Raw genomic sequence first — 21,960 nt, 5'->3', positions numbered from 1 at the left:
ATATTAACAACGTATTGCAAAACAGAACAACGTGAAACCACTTTGAACTGAGAAACTGTAAAACAGTATGAAAGTTATTAAAATAGTTTTAAAATCAGAAAATTGTGAGGTTTTTTACACATTGTTGCTTGTCAGTAACTGAAATTTGTTCTCAAGAATAAGAACTAGCAAACTGAAGAAAACTGAGAAAATGGTGTAAAGTTTGATGAACTGAAAGCTATAATTTTTATTTTAAGATGGCCGAAATTGGCATTTAAAGTAGTTACACTCTAACTAGCCGTTAGCTTGATTCTCAGTTGAAAACAACTCTGTGTTTGTAAGATACTGGTTATAAAAACGGAACATAACTTTACATAAAAAAGTAAAACAATTCCTTTAACATAGTAAAATCTAAATGTTCACATCTCATTTGATTAATAAATATAGTTAGCAAGCTAACACTAGCTTGCTGGCTAAGCTATCCTTACTAGCTTAGCCAGGATAAGCTAGCAAGAGATGAATCGACAGATTAAAAAAACCCACACGTAGGTATTTCCGTCATTTCTTTCAGTTTTATTACAAACAAAAAAAGAGAAAATAAGGAGAAGTGTCATTGTTGACGTGTTTTTACTTCCACCTGTCAGTTCGTCGGCACCACCACATACACAGTGACACAAGATACCCAGAAATCAACCGAAAATCCTGAAACAAGGACAAAATAATAGTGGACAAAGCAATACTTTGTTGTTCTTGACTCAACATTTTAGTTTGGGGGTTGTTGAATATTTGCTTTAAAGTAACAGAAATTTGTATAAATCATGGGGAAAAGTTGATGAGCTACGTTGTTTTTAAAGATATGCCATCTTTTCAGTTTTCCACTTGAAACAGAAGATACAGGAATTTACAGGTTGACATCAGTTTCTAAATGTATTTCATTGACTTTACATGTGTTCAGCTATGTTTATTAAGGCGGTTTTAAATGACGCAATATATAAAAGTCCCCTCTCTGATTCTCTGGATAACTCTTGAGTACTTTTAATGGAGCTGAAATGGACTAAGACCTTGGTAGAAGCATTTAGGGTTACATATGACCTAGTTTCTACAGATGTACATAATTAAGCCCCAAAACTAAAAGGAAAGTTTGCTTTCTCGTATTACATATGCACTTCTGAAGTTAGCTCAACTTCTTCGTTTTGTGTTCTCTTGCAACAATGGGACGAACATGGCAGAACTGTGTATTGTGTGGCACGAGTACTGTTGTGTTTTTCTTTTTAACTGTTATAGTTACAAAGATATGTCTCTTTTGGTAGAAGCTCTCTCTCGAATAGCAACGGCGAGAACAACAGCAACATCAACAACAACAATGCTCATAACTGGGAGAGTAAAAATACAAGAGAACACGAATGAGCTGCTTAAATATGCAAAGTATATCACAGGATTTTGTAGAAGGAAACAGAAATAATAATAATAAAAAAAAAGGAAACACAAAATAAAATTCTTGATTTAAAGCGCCGGTAAGTAAAGGTAAGAGCAGTGCAGAGGGTTGTCGACAGGTTTCAATAACACTGATTCGTTTATGAAAGGTTATAAACATTAGTAGGGGGATCCTAAAAAATAGCGACGTTTCGAGGCCGTTCCTAAAACGAACCCCCTTCAAAATACCTCAAAGCTCTGTACATAAACTCAAACCAGGAAAAGCAGATAAGGATGCTGGAAAATACTTTATGGTCAAACAAATCCTGAATATATTTATATCATACTTTTGCACATGAGTTTTATCTGAACACGTACCGTTAAAAAAAAAGGTAAATGAAAAAAGCCAATAGCTGGAGCTGTGCATGGAGCTGCTTATACTCAGACATCGGAGAATCAGCCTCTCTCTGAGCATTAGAAATAGTATTAAAACGAGTTTAGGCACAGCTTGATAACATTTTCTTTTCTTTCTGATTCCACAAGACAGCGTTGTTGTGATAAGAGCATGCTTCAGGGGATGGAGCGACGTGGGAGAAATGAGTATAGTTTCACATGCAACTTTCTGAGGGAAGCTTAGAAAGAGAAGGAAGAGGATACTGACAGATCTAGGAAGTTTCTGGGGTAAGGTTGGGTTTAACATTTCTTTATGTTTTTGTGTGTGCGCGGGGGCGTGTGTGTGTGTGTGTGTGTGTGCATAGGTGAGGTCTGAAGCATCTCCAGGAGGAGGAGGCCCACTTGAGGAGGCCGTTGTTGAGGAGTATAATGGTTTGAGGCAGTCGTAAAATGGTCACAAAAAGTTGGAGGCAGGTTGGACTGTCTGTGACGCTGAGAGTGCGGCTATGTGTGCGGCTGAAGTTATGTTTGTTTCAAATGAAGCAATTACAATCACTATTGTTTGGGTACATTTGCCTTCAGACAGTCAGTTAGTTAGTTGTAATACTGAGAGCGCGGTTCAGTGGTGCTGCTTTCTCCTGCGGAAAAAAACCAAACAAACAAAAAACATTCCTCTGTAGAGGAGTAATTGAAGGTGTCTTTCTAGCAGGAAATGGATTTCAGGTGTGCAAGCGCGAGTGTGCGTGTGTGTCGTCTAGTCGTCGATACAGATGACCTCTCCGCTGCGCTGCTCCCGTCGGTTCACCAGCAGTTCTGCTTCCCGTTCCTTCTTTACAGACATGGGAGGCCCGTTCAGGACTGCAGGGGGGGAAACAGAAACACAAGCTCGGGTCAGCCGGTTCAGTACGTCTTTGCTTTCTGTCCTTCCACAGACGGAGCACCAAAAGAAAAAAGAAAAATCCATCAGATCAGATGAAGACCAGCACTGTTTCTTGAATTACTAGAGACCAGAAGTCATATATATATTATCAATGTGTGTTATTCTTTAAAAGACATCACTGAGAGACTCGGCACACAGTGTTAATCACTTATAAAGCTGGTGTTTGCAGCCGAAGATATTGTTTTAATCAAGCAACGGGTATGTTTTATGTCAGTGGCACTCTTGTCATCCTAAAAGATGGCAAGAGTGTTGATTTAATTAAGCTTTTTTGTGATCAATGTCATTTTCACGAACCTTTTTCAACAATATCCTCAATCCATAATGACCCAGGCTCAATGGAACTGACCACCATTTCATGGCAACCAAAGTTGTTGATTGTCATGAATCAGTCAATCACATGAATCAGTCAATTAGTCTCCTTCCAGACGTGAAGGAGATAAATTGCTTTTGTTCAAACTGAGCAGCTGAACGGGGAAGACGGAGGATTCGAGTGAGTTTGAATGTTTATGTTGGAGCGAGAAGGAATCGTCTCACTATTTTAGACACTGATGATCTACTGGGATTTTCATGCATAGCCATTTTCAGGTTCATAGAGAATGATCCAAAGGAAGAGAAAATATCTAGTGAATGGTAAGTTGTTAGGATGGAAAGCCCTTGTTGTTTGGCCATGAAGGACTGAACTACATACAGGGAGCAAAAAAGACTGGTATAAAAACTGTTCATCCCAGAATGCACTGCATTAACCCACTAGTTTCTAGGAGGAAGACCAGGAGTGTCACAGCGTGATCACATGACATGGTTAACAAAACCGGCCTCCATGCCCTCTTCCTATCCATTTGTCCAATAGTCCACCAGAGCTACATTGGGGAAAGCACATTTCTCTGTCTTTCGACTTCGTAAAAACTGGATCCAAAGTAAATATTCAGTCTACCATTTGGGTAACTGGATGAGGAATAAGCATTGACCCTGGCTTATTTGAAGTTCTGCAAAAAGGATCTTTGAATTAAAGACACTGTTTCTGATCCTGTCACTGAACAGACGCAGCTGCCATTATCCTGGGATGAACCGCAGCTCTACACAATAAACCCACTTTTGCCAGTCAAGCTGACGTTAACCCAACTGCAAGTATTATTAACCCCCTTGGATGTTTTACCCTTTTTATTGCTGCTGTAAACCTATCTTGATCAACAAAATTTAGTTTTGTTTTGGTAAAACAGCCTTTAATATAAAAGTGAAAACTTTGATAGAAAGCTGTTCTCTACAGAACAATCACAATTAGATAAAAACATTTAGTATAAAATTGGTGTATAATTATCCAGCGGCTCACTCAGTTTAAGTGACTAACTTAATTCAACAGAGGTCCATCTGGTGCTAGTGGTCTCACAATGAGCGGATGGAGATCACATTTCCCCGTCTTTCTCCCAATGGATCTCCATCCATGACATGACATGACGTGGATCTCCATCCATTGTGAGTGGATGGAGATCTCCAGAGTGCAGTGACTGTGTCTCCAGTGGTTGTAGTGTAAAGACACCTGCGTCTGGAACGTCCACTCATTGGTTAATCAGGATTCCTGGCTACCATTACGGCATGAAGACAAAAAGAACACTAAGATCCACATAAGTCATGGGATGGATACAAAAACATCTTTAAGGCCCTGAACATCCCCTGGAGTTCACTTAAATCCATCATCAAGAAGTGGAAGGAACATGGCCCTGATCTGTCTAGATCAGGGCGTCCTCATACACTGAGTGACAGTGTAAGAAGGAGACTTACAAGAGAGGACGCCATGACACCTCGGCTTTGACTACGCTGAAGGAGTTACGAGGTGGAAAGACTCTGCATGCAACAACTGCTGAACTGTCTGGGTTCTTCACCAGGCTTTATGGGAGAGCGGCAATGAGAAAGTTACTGTTGAAGAGAATTCATATCAAGGCTCGATTGGTTTAAAAAACAGGCATGAGAGAGTGTAAAATTTTGTCAAAAAAAATATAAACATTTTGTTGTTGATTTGTCAAAGCAATAAAACTGGCAAAACAACAAAGGCGTGAACACTTTTATAGCCACTGCAAATATAACATCCATATTGAGTAAGACCACGGCTAAAAGGACAAACAAAAAAAGCCTCACACTCGCACAAAAGTATCAACAATTTAAGTTTCCACATTTGGAGGAGATTAAGGTTTAGCTTGACAATGAATGTCTTATTTAAACGTCTGAGCTGTTGGGAGAAGGAATAAATTTAAACCAGTATACTTGTTTTCTATTTTCAAAAATAAAAATCAGCAAATCAGCCATAATCACTGAAAAAAAACACAGCAATCTGTTCCTAGATGTTTATCTGGGCAAACAAAAACATTTGTAGTTGAGCAAGATGCAAACATTTCATTTTGAAGAACATGGCTTGTGGTAAATGTGGCCTGAGCTGGAAGCACTTTTTCAACAATCTCCATCTTTGCTGTGTTTACAGATGTTAACTCTACCGAGACATTATGTTTGAAAATATGACAATAAGTGCACTTAAACATGGTAATCACATGGCTTTTGCAACAATAAGCAGCATTCCAGGGGTACATTACTATGGTTTTTATTTTTTTAAAAACTTGCATATTACAGTACATCAATAATATATACAGTATCATGATTTGTGTTTGCAATAAGGGCAAAACTTAGAAATGTGTAACTGTTGACTGAAAGAAAGCGAGGCCAGCAATGAGTAAACATCTTTTTTTTATGCGCAGGCACATAAGGATACAGAAACACACACAGATAAAAACTAACACCTTTCTGCATGACACACACCTGACCAGCACAGGGTCTGTGTTTCCCACACTGGTGGGTTTTCATGAAAGCGTTCTGGAGGCATTTTTAGAGCTCGTTTCAAAACAAAAAGCCAGGAATAGACCAACGCAGGACGGCTTTCACTTGCACCACGGGGAAAGATAAACAGTCGTAACACTGGCTTGCTGATCAAAGATGCGATAAGCTGCGTATTGAGCTGATGATGTTGGAGGGAAGAAAAAAAGGTGAAACTGTGAGAGGGGACCAGTTATGGGAAAACGTACTGGTATTTTTCCAGCAGAGGCCAAGAGAGGAGACAGAGAGAAATAACTGTGTGCAAGAGTATGGTAGGAGCAGGCAAAATCTGATAAGAGACTGAAAAAAATCAAGGTAAAGACTGGGAACATAACAAGGGGTGCACAACAGGAAAAAATGCTTTAGAGCCAGAGATGTGGAACAAAGAGACAATAAAAATATAGAACAAAGAGGAAAAACTGATACTTAACTGAAAACAGATCAGTCTAGAAATCAGGAATGCTCAAAAAGCGATTAAGATTGTCTATCCACAGAAGGGTTTTAGACAGATAATAAAATTGTTCTATCTTAACATTGTTAAAATAGAAGTCAAGGATATAATTTATCACTAAAAGCGCCTGAATATATTTAGCTGGTGGAGGTAAGAACTTTGTGGCTAGGACTCAAAAAACAGTATCCAAGAGGTAGCATATAACTGGAAAACAGAAGGGGACCAAGGACTGATGCCTGTGGCACACCACAACTCATTTGAGCCACTAGGCTTCTTGTGTTAGGGTGAGAGCAATCATTCCGGTTACAGTGTATGACAGCAAACGATCAGTAACGCCAACACAGGACTTTAGATGATGGTAGAACATAATCTGATTAAATGATCTCCAGTACAACGTGTCGAAATTAGCTCTCATCAACTTAGTCGCGAGACAAAATTGTGTCAACCTTCCCCTTCTGGACACTGGGCGAAGGCCAAGCTACTTCGCTCAGGGCTCTGTGCGATGTGTTGTGTGATTGGGCAGAAGACTCTGGGCATGTTTTAGTCAGAAATTTGCTCGCTTCCACTATGCAGTTTTTGTATATGAGGAATGTTTATTATTAGGAGTATTTATGCTGATGGAATTACCTACATTTGTACGATTCTTTACAAAATACTTACAAAGCCTGTCAAATGGCTATATACTTATACTGAGGGAGGCCGGGCATATCTAGGTTGCTGGGCCTGTGTGTGAAAGGTGCGTACAAACACAGAAGTCCCATAACCACAGGAACACAAGTCGACTGTTTAGCTTTTCCTTTATCTGGACTCAGTGCACAAGGGGTGTACAAAACCCCAATTTTGTCATTGTCATGGTCACCATACTAGGGTCACCAAACGCAAACAAGTTATGAAAATAAACCAAAGCAGATTCCCCTTATGACTTCAAGGTGTACAACTGCTGTTTGGTTAACATTAGCATGGTACTTTCGCTTCCTTGTAGCAGCAGGTTAATGTTTTCTTACCCCAAATTAAGTTGGCAGTGAGAGTTAAAGTAAAGGTAAGACAAACCCAACATTAAGAAAGAGAACACATCTCTAAGAGCTTTTAAACTCCAAACATAGCCATTAGTCAACTCTCAAAGACCCGAAACTTTAAACTACGTTTGATGGATCATCTAAAGTTAAAACCAGCTATTAAAAAAGCCTGGCCAAAGTCTTGGTGCGTCTCTCCCCTGTAGATGCTGATTGAGGGAATGCTGCCGTCTTGACAGGAAAAGCATTATATTTGCTTCTATAAAGCCTCGCAGGAGTGCATCTCAGGCAAAACCTTTAATCAGGAACAAACGTATGTCTTGAAATTGTCAACCTATCAGCCATTTTAAAGTACTCTGTTGCTGGTTTCAGAATGAATGTCCAACTGAAAAGAAAAAAGCACGTCAACGAATCCTCGGCTAGAAACAGCTTAGCATATGTCCGAGATGTCGAGGGGATGCGGGTAAAAGCATGCAATCGTTCAACGACTGCAGGTTGATGCACCATTGTACGTTGATGTACATGTGCTTTATTTTATCTGGTCCTGAACATCACCAAACTGCAACAGCTTAGAACTGAAAACCAGAATGAAAGGGAAAATAAAGAATTATTGCCTTCTCTTTTTACAACCATTAATCATGGATATTTTTTTGTTGTTTTGTTCATAGCAAACGTGCACCCCAGATGATGAGTAATCTATCTATCCATTACAATAACTTCAAACTATGTTGTGCAGCACTTATCCAGATTATATTATGATGTAGCCAAAGGTTTTCTTAATAATTACAGTTACTGTTTTTGATCATCCAGATATGTGCAGACTCGGCGCCTAGTACTGAGGCAAGCATTCACTACTGTTTATTACTAACCAAATGATGTCTTTGAAATCAGTTTTAATGTTTTAAGATTCTACTTATTCTATTAAGGTTTTAAGTCACAGTCTGGTTTTGTTCAAATTTAACTGGATAAAATTGTGAGGAGAGAAGTAAAGGATGTCAATGCGTTTGCTCGAGTCTATATAAAGTCTATACACAGGCTGCACAGTGGCGCAGTTGGTAGCACTGTTGCCTTGCAGCAAGAAGGTCCTGGGTTCGATTCCCGGCCGGGGTCTTTCTGCATGGAGTTTGCATGTTCTCCCTGTGCATGCGTGGGTTCTCTCCGGGTACTCCGGCTTCCTCCCACAGTCCAAAAACATGACTGTTAGGTTAATTGGTCTCTCTAAATTCTCCCTAGGTGTGTGTGTGTGTGTGAATGGTTGTTTGTCCTGTATGTCTTTGTGTTGCCCTGCGACAGACTGGCGACCTGTCCAGGGTGTACCCCGCCTCCCGCCTGGAACGTAGCTGGAGATGGGCACCAGCAACCCTCCCGACCCCATTAGGGACAAGGGTGAACAGACAATGGATGGATGGATGGATGGATGGAACAGTCGCACAGCTCTTAACCAAAATTTGAATTTTGCTCCGTCCAGAAACACAGCAGAGGGATAGTGCTGTTCTCCTCATGATAAGAGGCTAGGCACATCTTTGCTGCACACACACTGCGTTCGGAAAAAGCGATAATGCAGACAGGAGTGTTTTATTTTCTCTGGGACCAGGGGACATTTTCCACCGCGAGGAATCCATCACGCTGTCACAATAAAGTAGCTCGAGGAACAAAAATGTCTCTTCGGGCTTCAAAGCGAATCTCCCTTTTTCTTTCAGTGACAGATTACAGACTTCATCTATGAGGAAGAGCGGCTCATAAATAGTGCTTTCTGTAGTCATGAGGTCTAAAAACAGGAAATGTGGATACTTCGACAGAGTGGTATCCCCAGCTAGGAGACAATCTCCCATTTAAAAAAAGGTGCCGGACCAAGTAATATTGTTCCACTTGCGTTACAGTACATATTTTGTTGGCAGTCTATCAGGTTAGGGTAGCTGCTACTGATTCTGTTGAAAAGACAACAAATCAGCTCTCCAAATCTGTGGCTTTTGGATTTATGCTTGGTTGACTTTAGGGATACTAAAACAAGACGATCCACGGGGTGAAGTGATTTAAAACCTTTTCTCCTATTGCTTTCTTTTTGAACTTTCTCAGCAAGATGTGAAGTTTTTCGTTCTCTATTTTGAGTTTGGATTTCATCTTTCTGCGTTCAAGGAGATTAGCAAAGTTCTTTACAGGTCTTCAGGTTGTTTGAGATATCCAAAGTGTTTTTATTTTTATGTGTGTGTGTGGCTGGGGGGCGGGGGGTGGGTGGGGGGGGGGAGGACGAGAGGACTGTAGAGGAATGAGGGAGTACAGGGTCAGATCGAGGGAACCGGCTTGTTCAGTCAGCCTGCAGATGAAGGATGGATCCGGAGGGAAATCTTTTGGCTCAAAGGGAAAAACAGAAAAAGAAGTCTCAAGAAATCTGTATGAGAAGATCTAAAAAAAAACCCAACTTTTTGCTGCATTTTTCTAAAAAACCTTTGATTGCATTAACATTCTCTCCTTTTTTGTCCTCCTGCTTTCATTCCAGACAGATGTGTTTTTAAGCTTTTTTTTTTTCCCCCGTCAGCAGCACCCTTCATTTCTCCCTGTTTATTTTTGGTCCACTCTTTAAGCAGTTGATTGCCTGCTTTCTTTTGTGGGTCAAAGTGCTGCCACTGCTTTTTTATTTTGCGTTTCAAACCTTCAATTTCTGCGTTTTGAGATTGTTCTTCCATCTTTATATACCTCACATTCCAGCAGTGCGTAAGTGCTTTGTTATCAAGTCTTCTTTGGAGCTTCGTCTTATTTGTTCTTGGTTTTAAAATCCAGTTTTTTTTTTTCTGTTTCATCAGTTTTGCTACATTCCAGGATCCTCTCCCTCGCCTTCCGTCAAGGCTTTTTTGGTCGCCCGTTACGCGGCAGGTTCTCCACTGTGTTGCTAAGCCGATACTTGACAATGATGCTGTGAACCGTGGACTTGGGCATCCTCAGCTCCAGTCCGATAGCTCCCTCTGACTTGCCGTCTTTCCAGAGGTCCACCACTCGCTGCCGCTGCATCACGTCGTGCTCCTTGGTCTTCTGGAAAACCCCGGCGGCAGTTGACCCCCCTGTGGCTCCACCAGCGGCACCCCAGGTGGCCCCAGCAGCAGCGGCAGCGGCGGCGGCTTCTGTGGGGGCAGACAAGCGGCAGACTTGTAGTGGAGGCTTGGAGAGAGGGGGAGCAGGATAATGTGACACTTTACACATCCCCAAAGGGACTTGTCTTTAACTTCCCTCCCTCCTCTGCAGAGAGGTCAGAGGTCAGAGATGGAGCTACTGGAGCTGGTGGGAGGGTGGAGATATCGGCAGGGCAGGTGCTCCCATGTGCTCCAATGTGCTCTGCTCTATCACTTTAATTTATACGTGTCTAAAAGACGAAGCTTTGTCTAGAATGTGAGTCCGTTAGCAGAGCTGCATAGTTTCCTGATGGCAAAAACAGAATTTCCAAAAATATTCAGCTCCAGGTGTTGCTGATATACAGTGCCTTGCAAAATTATAAAAAAAATAAATAAATAAACAAACATTTCCCCATTTTGATTCATTCTTATTACAAACTTCAATAAACGTTCTTTCAATTTTTATGAGACATAACAAAAGAAATACAAGGTTAGTTGTGAAATGCGAAGATGAAGGAAACTTATACATTACTTTAATTTAGCTCTCATTTACTTTAAAACCTCTAAGTAAACCCAAAGCAAACAATTATCTTCAGAAGTCACGTAAATATTGTCAAACATGAGATTAATTTAATTTAATCCCAGTGCGTACGCAGCTGTTCTCTGAAGGTGTGACAACCTCTGCAGGAATGTTGTGGTTAGGCTGGGCATTTATCTGTCACACGCAACACTGATTACTGATACAGGACACCTGAGGATCTGGTAAGGCCATCAGCCTTTTATACCCCAGACCGCCGACTAACTTGCCTCTGCTATAGATCATTTTGATTTCACATAGCAGCACTTTCACATACATCCTCCACTCATGCACGCCATACTGATTTCACTTTCACACGACATATTAGGAGATCCAATTTTTACCTTAATTTGAGTTGAATAAGTTTATATTTGAGACACACTCCATTAAATGTGTTCCTCTTAAAAGGAGTAAACTGTGTGTGTAACATTTTTGTAACAAGGCGCCGAGATCTCTCCGCCCTCATGTGGAAGTGTAGTTCAGCTAAAGCGGACCTCCGACAAACAAACACGGTTGCAATGGTAGAGACAGAGATGCCTCACCAAGGGTCAGCTCTTAAAAGATTCCACATAAGGAGCGCTAAATTGCTTGTTAAAAATTTTTTAATGTGTTTCATACAAGCCCATAAAGGGATTTCAGTGGTTGGCAATTCTTTTGTTTTTGTTTTATATTCAATATTTCTTTGGCTCTGTGATGGTTTTCGTCTCTCTGGTGTTTGTTAATATTCATTTTTGTTTGTTAAATAACATGGCTAAAGTTTAATTATGGTGTTTTTTGTTTTCACTTTACTGTATAGATATTGTCAAAAGTCTGACTGCACTAATTTTGCTTGCACAATATGTGGAACATGCAGCAGTCAAATATACTCTGCCACCTTTTTGGGCTGACAAACATGATGATGATGGAAACAAACCTGCTCAAAATCGCAATTGCTGGAGGATATTTGTTACTTTTTTGTTTTTTATTTATGGTATTTTATTATTATTTTAAATTTTCCAAATATTTGATCAACAGCGTTTTGTGTCAGATGCATTTTGGACTTGCTTGTGAAAATCTGAACTATGTTTTGATCACTAATGTCAGGCTGTGCATGAATATTTGTACCACATGCATGAAAAGTTACTTCTTTACAAAGAAGCTGTAATGAAAACAGATTTGTAGCCACAACTCACATTTATTGTTTTGGATCCAGCTTGACACATTAATCTTTGATTTAGCCATCAAGCATATGATGTAATGATGAAAAAATGGGAAATTTACTTGGAGTTATCTTCAAACAGACAATCATGTGGTAGTAATACCGTCGATCACTGTTGAGTTCAGCTGCTCATGAGGTCGGTCACATCCATCTTTTGCATTTTTCCAGACTCCATTTGGATTTTGGGACTGGAGTAAACTCTATCCCACCCTCTGGGTAAAGCATGTCTTAAGTGCATGTTCCCCACCGACAGTGTTTAACATTTTTTTCACCAAACTTCTATGATCGCCTGGCATTCGTTAATGATAAACCCAGGAAACTTTGGTTTACTTCAGGAAAATTTGTGACCCCTGAATTGTCAGTTGTTGACAAACCCAGTGGATTAAATGACAGGTGGCGTCATTTCAACTGGGGGCTTGTCCGGGATTTGAACCCGGGACGCATCTCAGGTTTTAACAGATTGGTTCAGGGCCTTATTGGAGAACATTAGTGAACAAAGAATCTCATGAAGACCAAAGGACACAGCAGACAGAGCTCAAGGAGAAATGTATGGGGAAGTTTAAAGCAGGGTCAAGTTACTGGAATATCTCAGAACAGAATTTTTTGTTGTGTTTTATGCACTTGGACAATAATGTAGATATTTCGCTTCAACTAGTTCGCTTCCACTATCTGGTTTCTGAATATGCAGGAGAAAAATACTTTTGTGGCATGAGGGATTATGTACATTTGTATGATTCTTCAATCAAATAACTACTATAATAATGATTTAGTCAAATGCTAAAATCCCCTGGATGAAAATTACAACATCGTTGTTCACGGAAGAGGCTGTCTGCAGAAAAGTGTGACACTCTCTGTGTGAGCATTTCGTAAAAGCGAAACAGGGGATGCAGGAAGGTAGGAGGAAACTGCAGGTATGGGGCATAATATGTGATGTACCAAAGGAGGTCTGCGCCATTGTATGAAAGGTGTGTGTAAATGCTAACAACCAGAAACCATGTGACTGTGCATCAACTGTTCAGCTTCAGATGAAGTATGTGGGTGTCTACTTATGCACCCCACAAATCTAGCCTTTCTGGAGGAGTAGCAAGGGGGGGAAAAAATCATTGTTAAAAGAAAGTCACAAATATTTTCTTCAGTGATAGGGAAGCTGGAGATCGTTGGTGGAAAAATGGATGAAGATACATAGAGGCCAAAACTTTAAGAAAACCTGTTGGAGGCTGGAGAAGAGTTGAGACAGGGACAAAGATTCACCTTCAATCAAAGCAACAATCCTAAAGATTCAGAGCCAGCATGGAATAACTTAGATCAGAGCATGTTCATGTGAAGGAATAGCCCAGTTAAAGTGCAGACATAAATCCAGTTGACAATTTTTGTTAAGTTGCGAAAATTGATGTTCACAGACACTGAACTATTTTGAGGAGAAGAAGGGGTTCAGTTTTCAGTCTGTGGATGTGCAAAGCTGGTAGAGACATACCCCAAAACAGCTGTAATTGTAGCAAAATGTGGCTAGCAGTATTGACTCTGGAGGCCAGTTACCATATTGTTGTGCCCTGGTTTGTGTTGGCCCAGCAGATGAATCACAGTAAAATAGATAATAGTTTGTGACTCTAATGTGACAGAATATGAAAGACTTTAGTGGCATGACTACTTCTGCATCCATGTATATAACTTGTAGCAACTGATGCATTCTTACATTTAGAAAATGCAGCTAAAACAGCAGATGTGGACTTAGGTAAGAATATCTTTGGAGGTATTTTGTTTACCCGAGTGTGGGACCTTCTTTTAGTAAACTCCCATTAATGTAGGGGAGTTACAAGGTGGCAAAAAATCTGAGAATTGTTATTTTAGCTCCGGTCCACCCTGCCTGCTTCTGCTGGTTTCCCCTCTCGCTGCCTAAATCATAAAAGGTCAGGAAGCAGCATGACCCCAATCAAGCCCGTAAATGTGGTCTCATAACCTGCCAGAGGTCTTGGACTGCACGCGGCTCGGTTCGGCTCAGCCCGGCTTATGGCGGCGAGGGCCCCGGTGAGTCAAAAAACCACGGAGAAACACAACTATTTCTGAGCGACCAAACGCCGGGCCCAGCCCTCCGCTCGTTCACAAGTCACAACACAACGTTTACACAACCAGGCCTGCTGCGGTCTGCGTCCCACTGAAAATACCTTGGTACAAAGTCAGAATGTTTTCTTGGCACATTCAGTCTCAGACGGGCCGAGCATAATGACATTTTCAGCGATAGGCCCCTGGCTCGCTGAAATGCAATGCCTTTGACAGATGTCTCGGTCTGCAATTACAAAAAACTTAAGATACACCAAACGGGAGAGAGAGAGTCAGAAAGAGAGAGAGAGTGAGGGCTGGGTGTTGTGGTTTCTTCTGGAGGAAAGCTACTGGGGGAGTATCAGGTTCTACCGGTTATCTCTGCCACATCTCAGCTATCTAAACATCTCCTAACACGAAAGCACATGCAGGACAGAGAGTGCGTCTGGAGAGCACATGCTGTTGCCGAACTAATTATGGGAAAATAAATTCACCCAGCTGACAGTGAGCTGTGATAGAATGCAGGCAAGAGTGGTGGGATAGGAGCCCAAACAAAAAACAATAATAATAATAATGTTTTCGTCATTGTGCAAGTTTAATTTAAAAGCTCTTAAGTTGGCAATAATCAAACTTTTCAGGAGAAACAATGCCTGCCTGGCCAGACTGAGCTTTATTATTGCACAATCTGTCGTTAGATCCTATAAATGCTGAGCTGGCTGTTGAGCTTTTGAGAATGCCTTAATATAGAAGTGCAACACGTTCGTGTTTGAGTTTCTTTCCTTTGGTAATGTCTATTTCAGGTGTCTTTCTGGCAGCCACATCAGAAACTCTGCCACAGATGTTTTTTTTCCCTAGATATGAACTCCCCCCCCCCTTTTTTTTTTTTTACAACTCAAGCTGCTCAAGGTGATAAAGTGCTGCAGATATAAAAACAGTCCTCCTAAAGCAAAGTAGTTCTCAATGCCACTAATTTAAAACCTAAATAATTCTATTACACTAAGTAAAGAGAATACAAACTAAGATTTATGGCTTTCTTAGGAGGCCTGAACATGTTTTTTTTGTTTTCCCAATTCCCTTTGCTAAATGTTTTCTCCCACAGCGACAGCACCATACAAAGACAAAATTCCTGACATTTCTGTTATGATTGGACCACATTTTGGCCCATTTTTATACCTTGCTTTATTGAGCATAAACAGCTCATGTTACCAGCTAATCAAGTCTCGACCTTTATCAGGATCAGTGCTTCTTCAAAACCCACCGATGTCAAATGTTTCACCACTGGGGCTGCAGAAGAACTGTGAGGGTAGAGATAACAGAGGCTTGCGAAACTATTCACAGTTCCTTAACCTTTTCACATGTTGACATGCTCCAGCCACAAACTTCAGTGGATTTTGCTGGGATTTTATTAGACCATCACAAAGTAGTGAATGGTTTGAAAGCAGGAGGAAAATGATGTTTTCAGTGTTTTATTACATAGGAAAATCTGAAAAGTATGGAGTACAATTCCATTCAGCTTCCCGAGTCACTGAAGTCACATGAACACTTTTTAAATGTAAAAAACAAAACTTGAAGAGCATGTATCCTCTTGTTCCCATTTCACTATTATGACTTTAGTACATCTTAAAATATTAACAAAATACGCTGAAGTTTGTGGTGATGATGTGACAAAATGTGGAAAAGTTCAAGACGTTTGAATACGTCAGCAATAAACTGAATGTAGCATTTTTTGTTTTTAACGTTTCCTCCTCTGCAGTCACATTACACATTATGTAGGTTTGTCGGTTTCTTTCAGGGAAGTCTCTGTGTTTTTAGAGCAATAAATCAGTTTCCTGTTGCAATCACAGGCCAATTTGCTACCTTATCATGAAGTCAAATGTAACAGAAGATAAAAAGAGTATTCATGACTGCTATTGCAGAAGGTTTATGACAAACACCAGCTCGCACTCCGCACTGAGATCTAATCGGTTCCTTCACCCGAGGCAGCAACAGCTCAATCTTCAAACCTCCCCATCTCCGCCAAGACACATAAATCCCTCTTAAATCATCAACTTGCCAAACTGTCGCACAGATCAAGCCCAGTGGGATTTTGCTTCACTAAATTATCTCTGACTGCTGTAATTATCAGAGCCTCAGAAAATCACGTGTTTTTTTTTTTTGTTTGTTTGTTTGTTTTTTCTTTGAACTCATCTCTTTTTCCACTCACTCACAAATGTGTGTTACGTATCACCGCTTTGGACAAACCAGAACCCGTAAACACTGACCTGATATGAAGGATCCCGGCGGCATCTGGCTGTAGTTGGCTCCTCCTATGTGCAGGGCGCTCGGTGGGGCCGGGGTGAAGGGCGCGCCGTAGTTCTGAGGGGTGGCGTAGGGTCCCGGCAGCATGGGCTGCGCAAAGACGGAGAAAATCGTGTTATTAAAACAAAAACAAAAACAAAAGTAGCACCTTGACTGGGTGTTTTGCAAGCTGAAAAAGAAATGCTGAATAAGTGATTGTGGAGTCAAGAAAAGCAGGTGGGTGACAGAATAAAAAGCCAGTGTGTTTTCATTGGACGCCCTCCATCTATTGCTTTTCCACTGGCGGACAAAGCAGATTTCAGCTTGTGAGTGAACCTGTGTGTCGAAGTGTGTTGGGGTGCGCGGGTGTGTGTGTGTGTGTGTGTGTGTGTGTGTGTGTGTGTGTGTGTGTGTGTGTGTGTGTGTGTGTGTGTGTGTGTGTGTGAGCTGCTGACCGGGGGCGTGTGCGTCTCAGTGCCCTTGCTGGCGAGCCGGCTGAGGATGCTCCGCTCCGACATCTGCAGGCGGGCGGCGATGGGCGGGACTCGGGACAGCGTGGCGGGCAGCCGGGTCACGTCGGCCTTCATGTCGCTCAGCAGCTCCTCCAGCTGGTTCAACACTGCAGCGACAAGAAGCAAGAAGTTGTTACATAACAGCTTTCAAATGATGCTAGACGGTCTTCCGAACAAATCGATATTTTCTTATTCTTACCACCCAAAGAGAAATTCTTAATTCTACTTTTTTCTCTTGACACTGACGTTTAGATAGTATCAGATTTCTAAGCCATGAGAGTTTATTTTCTCGATCTCTCTTTCATCACATCCTTACATGAAATTAATCATTGATCACAAGCTCAGACAAAAACAAAGATAAATACTGGAACACAAACATGGACGGGCTCACTTGGGAGCCAGAGAGGAAGTGTTTGGAGCTATCACTTGACACAGTGAAAGCTTATCTTCTCTACATGACCGAAGCTTTCTCGGGGCGAAGCCGTGTGGTCGGCACGGCAGGAAAGATTGCACAACAGACGGGTTGATCTGTATCTCTTTCATTGTTTGCCTGTGATTATCTGTCTGCCAATTTTTGTTTTTTTTCCTTCAACTTTTCCCTGAATCCGGTTGCCTAAAGATCCTTGGCCGAGCTTCTCGCTGTCAATTATAAAAGGAAATTAAAGTCGGTTCCCATCCCAAAATGTGACAAGGTTTCTGACAATATGGGATTGTTCTGATGAGACTTTTTCGTTTTTGGTTGATCTAGTTGAGTTGTTCTCTTTCTAGAGTGAAATCAAGACTAGCCTAAAAACTGAAATCAGAAAAAGTTTATTTAATTCACACGGGGTCGCATGACGTTAAGATAAATGGCCCTTCGCATGTGGCAGAGAAGCCACACACCTTTTGCGTCATCTTTAAAGTTCTACCTGTTTTTGTAAATCTTGTTTTTTGTTTTTTTTTTTAAAAACAACCAAAGATGTGCTAAAAATGACCAAATACTCAATCACTGTCAGGATTTTAACCTTTAAGATGCTACTTTAATTACTTTTCTTTTGTTATTCATTCCAAAAAAATGAAAACCCCAACAAACTCAAAAAATTAATTATTTTCCGGAAAACAATAAGCAGGACGATGGCGATTAAAGGCCGGGATGAGTCAAAGATTAACAACAAAGCTGATTTGATTGCATTCATATTTTTAGTAGTGACACCTTCCTGCCCAAAAATGCTCCCCAGATTGCCATAAAAAACAGAAACTTCTTCATCTCAGCGCCATGGCAGTATTTTGGAGAGCTGTTTGAAGGGTCATAAATCTAAGAACTCCAACAGAGTTAGACTGGCCGGTTTTCCTGGTCCAGACTCGACTTAAACTCATACTCCATACATTTTTTAAAAGGAGTGAAGGTGGATCCTAGCTGTCGATTTTAGGGGGAAATATTTTTTGGACATCGCACTTTCTTTTTCCACAAGATGTTAACTAATAAATATCATTTGATCTAAACCATTCCACTGTAGCTCTGGATGTGTCTTGTTTTGTTCTTCTGGAATGACAGAAGAACAAAACCTCAGGCTGAGAGTGGGAATGGATTCTTCTTAAACACTCCGATCCATTTTCTTCCATCAGAGGGTCACTGTTTGGGGTCAGACGATTGAAACTTTGTCTATTTGTGTCTATATTTACGAGAAAACCCACAGTAAACTGAAACGTCAGCAGCAAATTCTTGTTTTCAAAAATAATTGAAGTTGTCTGTTGTATAACTAAGGGAGGATATTTATTCATGTATCATTTATCATGAAAGATTTCTCATAAAAAATTACTGTTGTCTAGGTAATTTTCAATTAATTAAGTAAAAAAAACCATACAGTTTTATCGGAAATAATTTTTTTTGACCATTTTCACCACTGTTTCTTCCACGAGAGCATCAATAAATATCAGTGAATTCCAAAATATGATTAAATGCAGTTACTGTGTGCAGCTTAGTGATAGAAATCACACTTCTTTAAGTGACGGGTGTCCTGGTGAAAAATGTTTCAAATAAAAACGTTTTTCAAGAACAGTATCTGTGTTGGTGGCGCTATGAATGCTGTGCCAAGCAGACATACTGTAGCTACACAGTTACCTAAATCTATATTTTTAAAGTAATTTCCATCTCTATTGCAATATTACCACAAAATATTGCAATAAAATTCTAAGTCCATATTGCCCTCTACATCCTGGAAAAAGAAAAAAATGGTTAAATCAGGGATAAAGTACCAAAAAAAAACACCACATCCATGCCCAAAGTTCTGACCAGAACTGTATCCCGTATCGACGTAGCGGTGTTGTCACCGACCTTTGTGCAGAACAGCGTTGGCTGGCTTGTTCCCTGCCAGCGACTCCTTGCTGAGGTGCTGGTGCGACTCCGCCAGGCACTCCACCTCAGCGAAGCGAGCGTTGAGCGCCATGGCCGGGTGGCTCGGGTCCTGGGTCATGTTTAGGTAAGCCGCCCGCCGCAACTGCTCCTCGATCACCAGCGCCTGCTCCAGCAGCTGCCAGGGGCCAGTAAGGAAACGACTCGTTACATATTGAAAAACAACAGATGAAATTATGTCATAAAGGAGAAAATCTGAAATAAAACTTAGAAACCTAAGAAAATAGATGTTTATATTACATGAAGAATTGACAATCTGACATTTATTATTAAGCTGTGACACTAAATATTTAACTGATCCTGCAAGTTCCTATGGAGCTTGCAGAATCAGTCTCCACGGGAAATACTTCAGCTTAGATATTAGGCAACTGCAGAACAGGGGATATTTTAGTTTCAGGTCTGAAAATGTTAACAAATTCCTATTTACTGAGTGGGAGGAAAATATGTCACTTCTTCCATACAGGAAATCTTTCTTCCTCATTTTTTTTTTTTGTCCACTGAACTATAATGTCAAGTCATGCTGGTTTCACTGTTCCTTGGAAATGGGGCAGCAACAAATTTTTTTCTCTCTCTAGAACTTTGCTTTGTTTTCTCGGAGAATCCCAGACGACCAACTTATTTACGAACAGTTTATTGAAATTTTGCCAGGTGATGCATCTAGAACCAGAAAAAAAAGTCATGTAAGACTTGCGAGACAAAGCTTTGTGTTTTTATTTTTGTTACTAAACAAACCATAAGCTATATAAGAACACTAAAGACATTTAGTTGTTCGATTAGCTAATTCACAAAAAAGCAGAAGTTCCTAAGATTAATCACAACATTAGTCACTGAAACTTCAAAAAACCCCAGGATAAAGAAAATTATAAAGTGGTCTATATATTTGGTCACTCTCTTGTAATTGTTTACCGGTTAGCAGTCTTTTCCTCAGGTCTTATCAAATCTTAAGTTGTCCTTTGAAATAACGGTATAAGTGTAGCGAGACGTATTCTTCAAGCTGGATGCAACAAAGTCCATAAAGATCCGATGTAATAAAAACATCTTAACCAATATCCCAGGAAAAATCTTGGTAAGACCTTCAGGGTAAATTAAAGAAAACATTAAATGATTGATTAAATGATTAAAAACTCTTGATTCCCTGGAAGAAAACTATAAAATCTTGAGAAAATGCTATAAAAGGGTACTTTGACCTTGTCGTGGTTTGACCGAAGTATTAAAAAGCAACATTTTTTTCATTTTCCGAGTCTGAAAATCAAAGATAAACAACCAATCAAATAGGAAAGACGAAGGTTCCCGTGTCACCCCGAGTTCAATATGTAATATGGATGGCACGGGTACAAAAGTTGCAAAAAATAAACTGCTTTTACACGCTCCTCAGTCATAAATAAAGGACACACAGTACTGTACAATCTGTAATTGTGAAAATGCTCTTTTATTGTTTGAAAATGTAAAATAATCACAATTTCACTCCTATTGGCTGCGCAGCTGGAAGGACGTGGGGTCAGGATGGATGGATGGACGGACGCGCTGAGGTCAGCTCGGATTGCTCACAGTAGTTTTCCAACTCGCAGCACGTCATCCCCAGATGCCAGTTTTGACATTCCAGACAAACTGAAACACAGCTCTACCTCACAATAACGACGCGCTGTTACAGTTAACCGTTTCTGGAGCTGGAAATTGGATTTTAAAGTTTTTTTATGTATTTCTTTTTATTATTTTTTTTTACACAGTGCTTCATATTTTATGTAAAAAGTTTCTGCACTGGCACAAGTTTATTTACTTCCAGGGAGAGAGACAAAGCTCTAGGAATCAATTGGCAGCAGCAAACTTTTAGTATTGAGAATATCAGATAATCTTATTGATTTATCAACTGAAGTTATTTTCTCAATGTGATAAGTGTTGCTTGCGTCCTAATCTGCTTTAGTTTTGAATGTGCTTGTGCAAGAATATTCTAATGTGCAACAATGTGTACAAAATTTAAATCTTAAATTTGAAGTATTTAGTGACATTGTAAACCTTCAACTTCTTGCAGCAAGTTGAACTTTTTTTTTTCTGTATCACAGAAAACAAACTCTGTAGGAGACATATAATGATAATAATAGAAGTTAAAGAAATGACACTTGTAGTGTCCAAAATGGGTATATTTTCGCTCGTGTTCCGTTTTCCACAGTTAAAGCACGTCTTGTTGACAGTCCTCCCCTGTAATCTGAAACTCTGTATCCTGTGTGCAACAACCAATCACTTCTCACCATCTGTGATTCTATCAGGACAACACATGGGTCATAAAAGATGGAGCAAAGAATTTGATTACAAGTTTATTTTCGAGTAATGCACAATCAACAAGGGATTCAGCGTTCAGGAACAGAATGAGTTTATTTATGCTAATGGAAAAAAAAAAGAACAAAAAATATAAGTAATCTGCGCCTCATTTTCCTTACAACGTTTAAAGTTGCAAAAAAAATCCGTTTGAATTGTTTCAAAGTTTCAGTCGATGCAGAATCAAATGTAATTTCTGAACACCTTGTGTAATTTCAAGGAGCATTTGATTAATTTAATGCTTATAATAACAGTGGACAGCCATCGACTGAATGTGAAAGCTTCCGCATAAAACTGACAGTCGGTACCTCAGATAAAATGCGAGTTTACTCAGAAATATTCTCTTTGCACTGATTTTTTGGCACACTGTTAAAAAATGTGAATACATCAAACATAAATAAAAGAAAACCTAGGAGCCTGGGTCAAAAAATATAAACTTCATCTCATATTTGTCAGCAAATCCACTCTTGTTTACAACTGTATTGCAGGCATTTCATGACTAATT

General features: G+C 40.2%; 1 protein-coding gene across 6 annotated transcripts in view; it reads right to left on the bottom strand.

The window, feature by feature from the left end:
* Window positions 1–535: 535 nt before the first annotated feature.
* chd3 (chromodomain helicase DNA binding protein 3) overlaps window positions 536–21,960 on the bottom strand; it is a 50,233-nt gene continuing 28,808 nt past the window's right edge. For 5 of the 6 annotated variants that reach the window (XM_028038843.1, XM_028038846.1, XM_028038844.1 and 2 more), the window contains exons 37-40: window positions 19,065–19,260; window positions 16,694–16,857; window positions 16,223–16,349; window positions 9,516–10,161 (exon numbers count right to left, since the gene is read on the bottom strand). In XM_028038843.1, coding sequence (XP_027894644.1) covers window positions 9,884–10,161; window positions 16,223–16,349; window positions 16,694–16,857; window positions 19,065–19,260 — 765 coding nt within the window. In that variant the 3' untranslated portion in view covers window positions 9,516–9,883. Of the gene's footprint in view, window positions 2,644–9,515; window positions 10,162–16,222; window positions 16,350–16,693; window positions 16,858–19,064; window positions 19,261–21,960 lie in introns of those variants that run through there. The other variant, XM_028038845.1, reaches the window with a different exon arrangement.

This window comes from Xiphophorus couchianus, chromosome 14, assembly GCF_001444195.1.
Source record: "Xiphophorus couchianus chromosome 14, X_couchianus-1.0, whole genome shotgun sequence".
Taxonomy (NCBI): Eukaryota; Metazoa; Chordata; class Actinopteri; order Cyprinodontiformes; family Poeciliidae; genus Xiphophorus; species Xiphophorus couchianus.
This window is presented reverse-complemented; position numbering and strand designations above follow the sequence as displayed.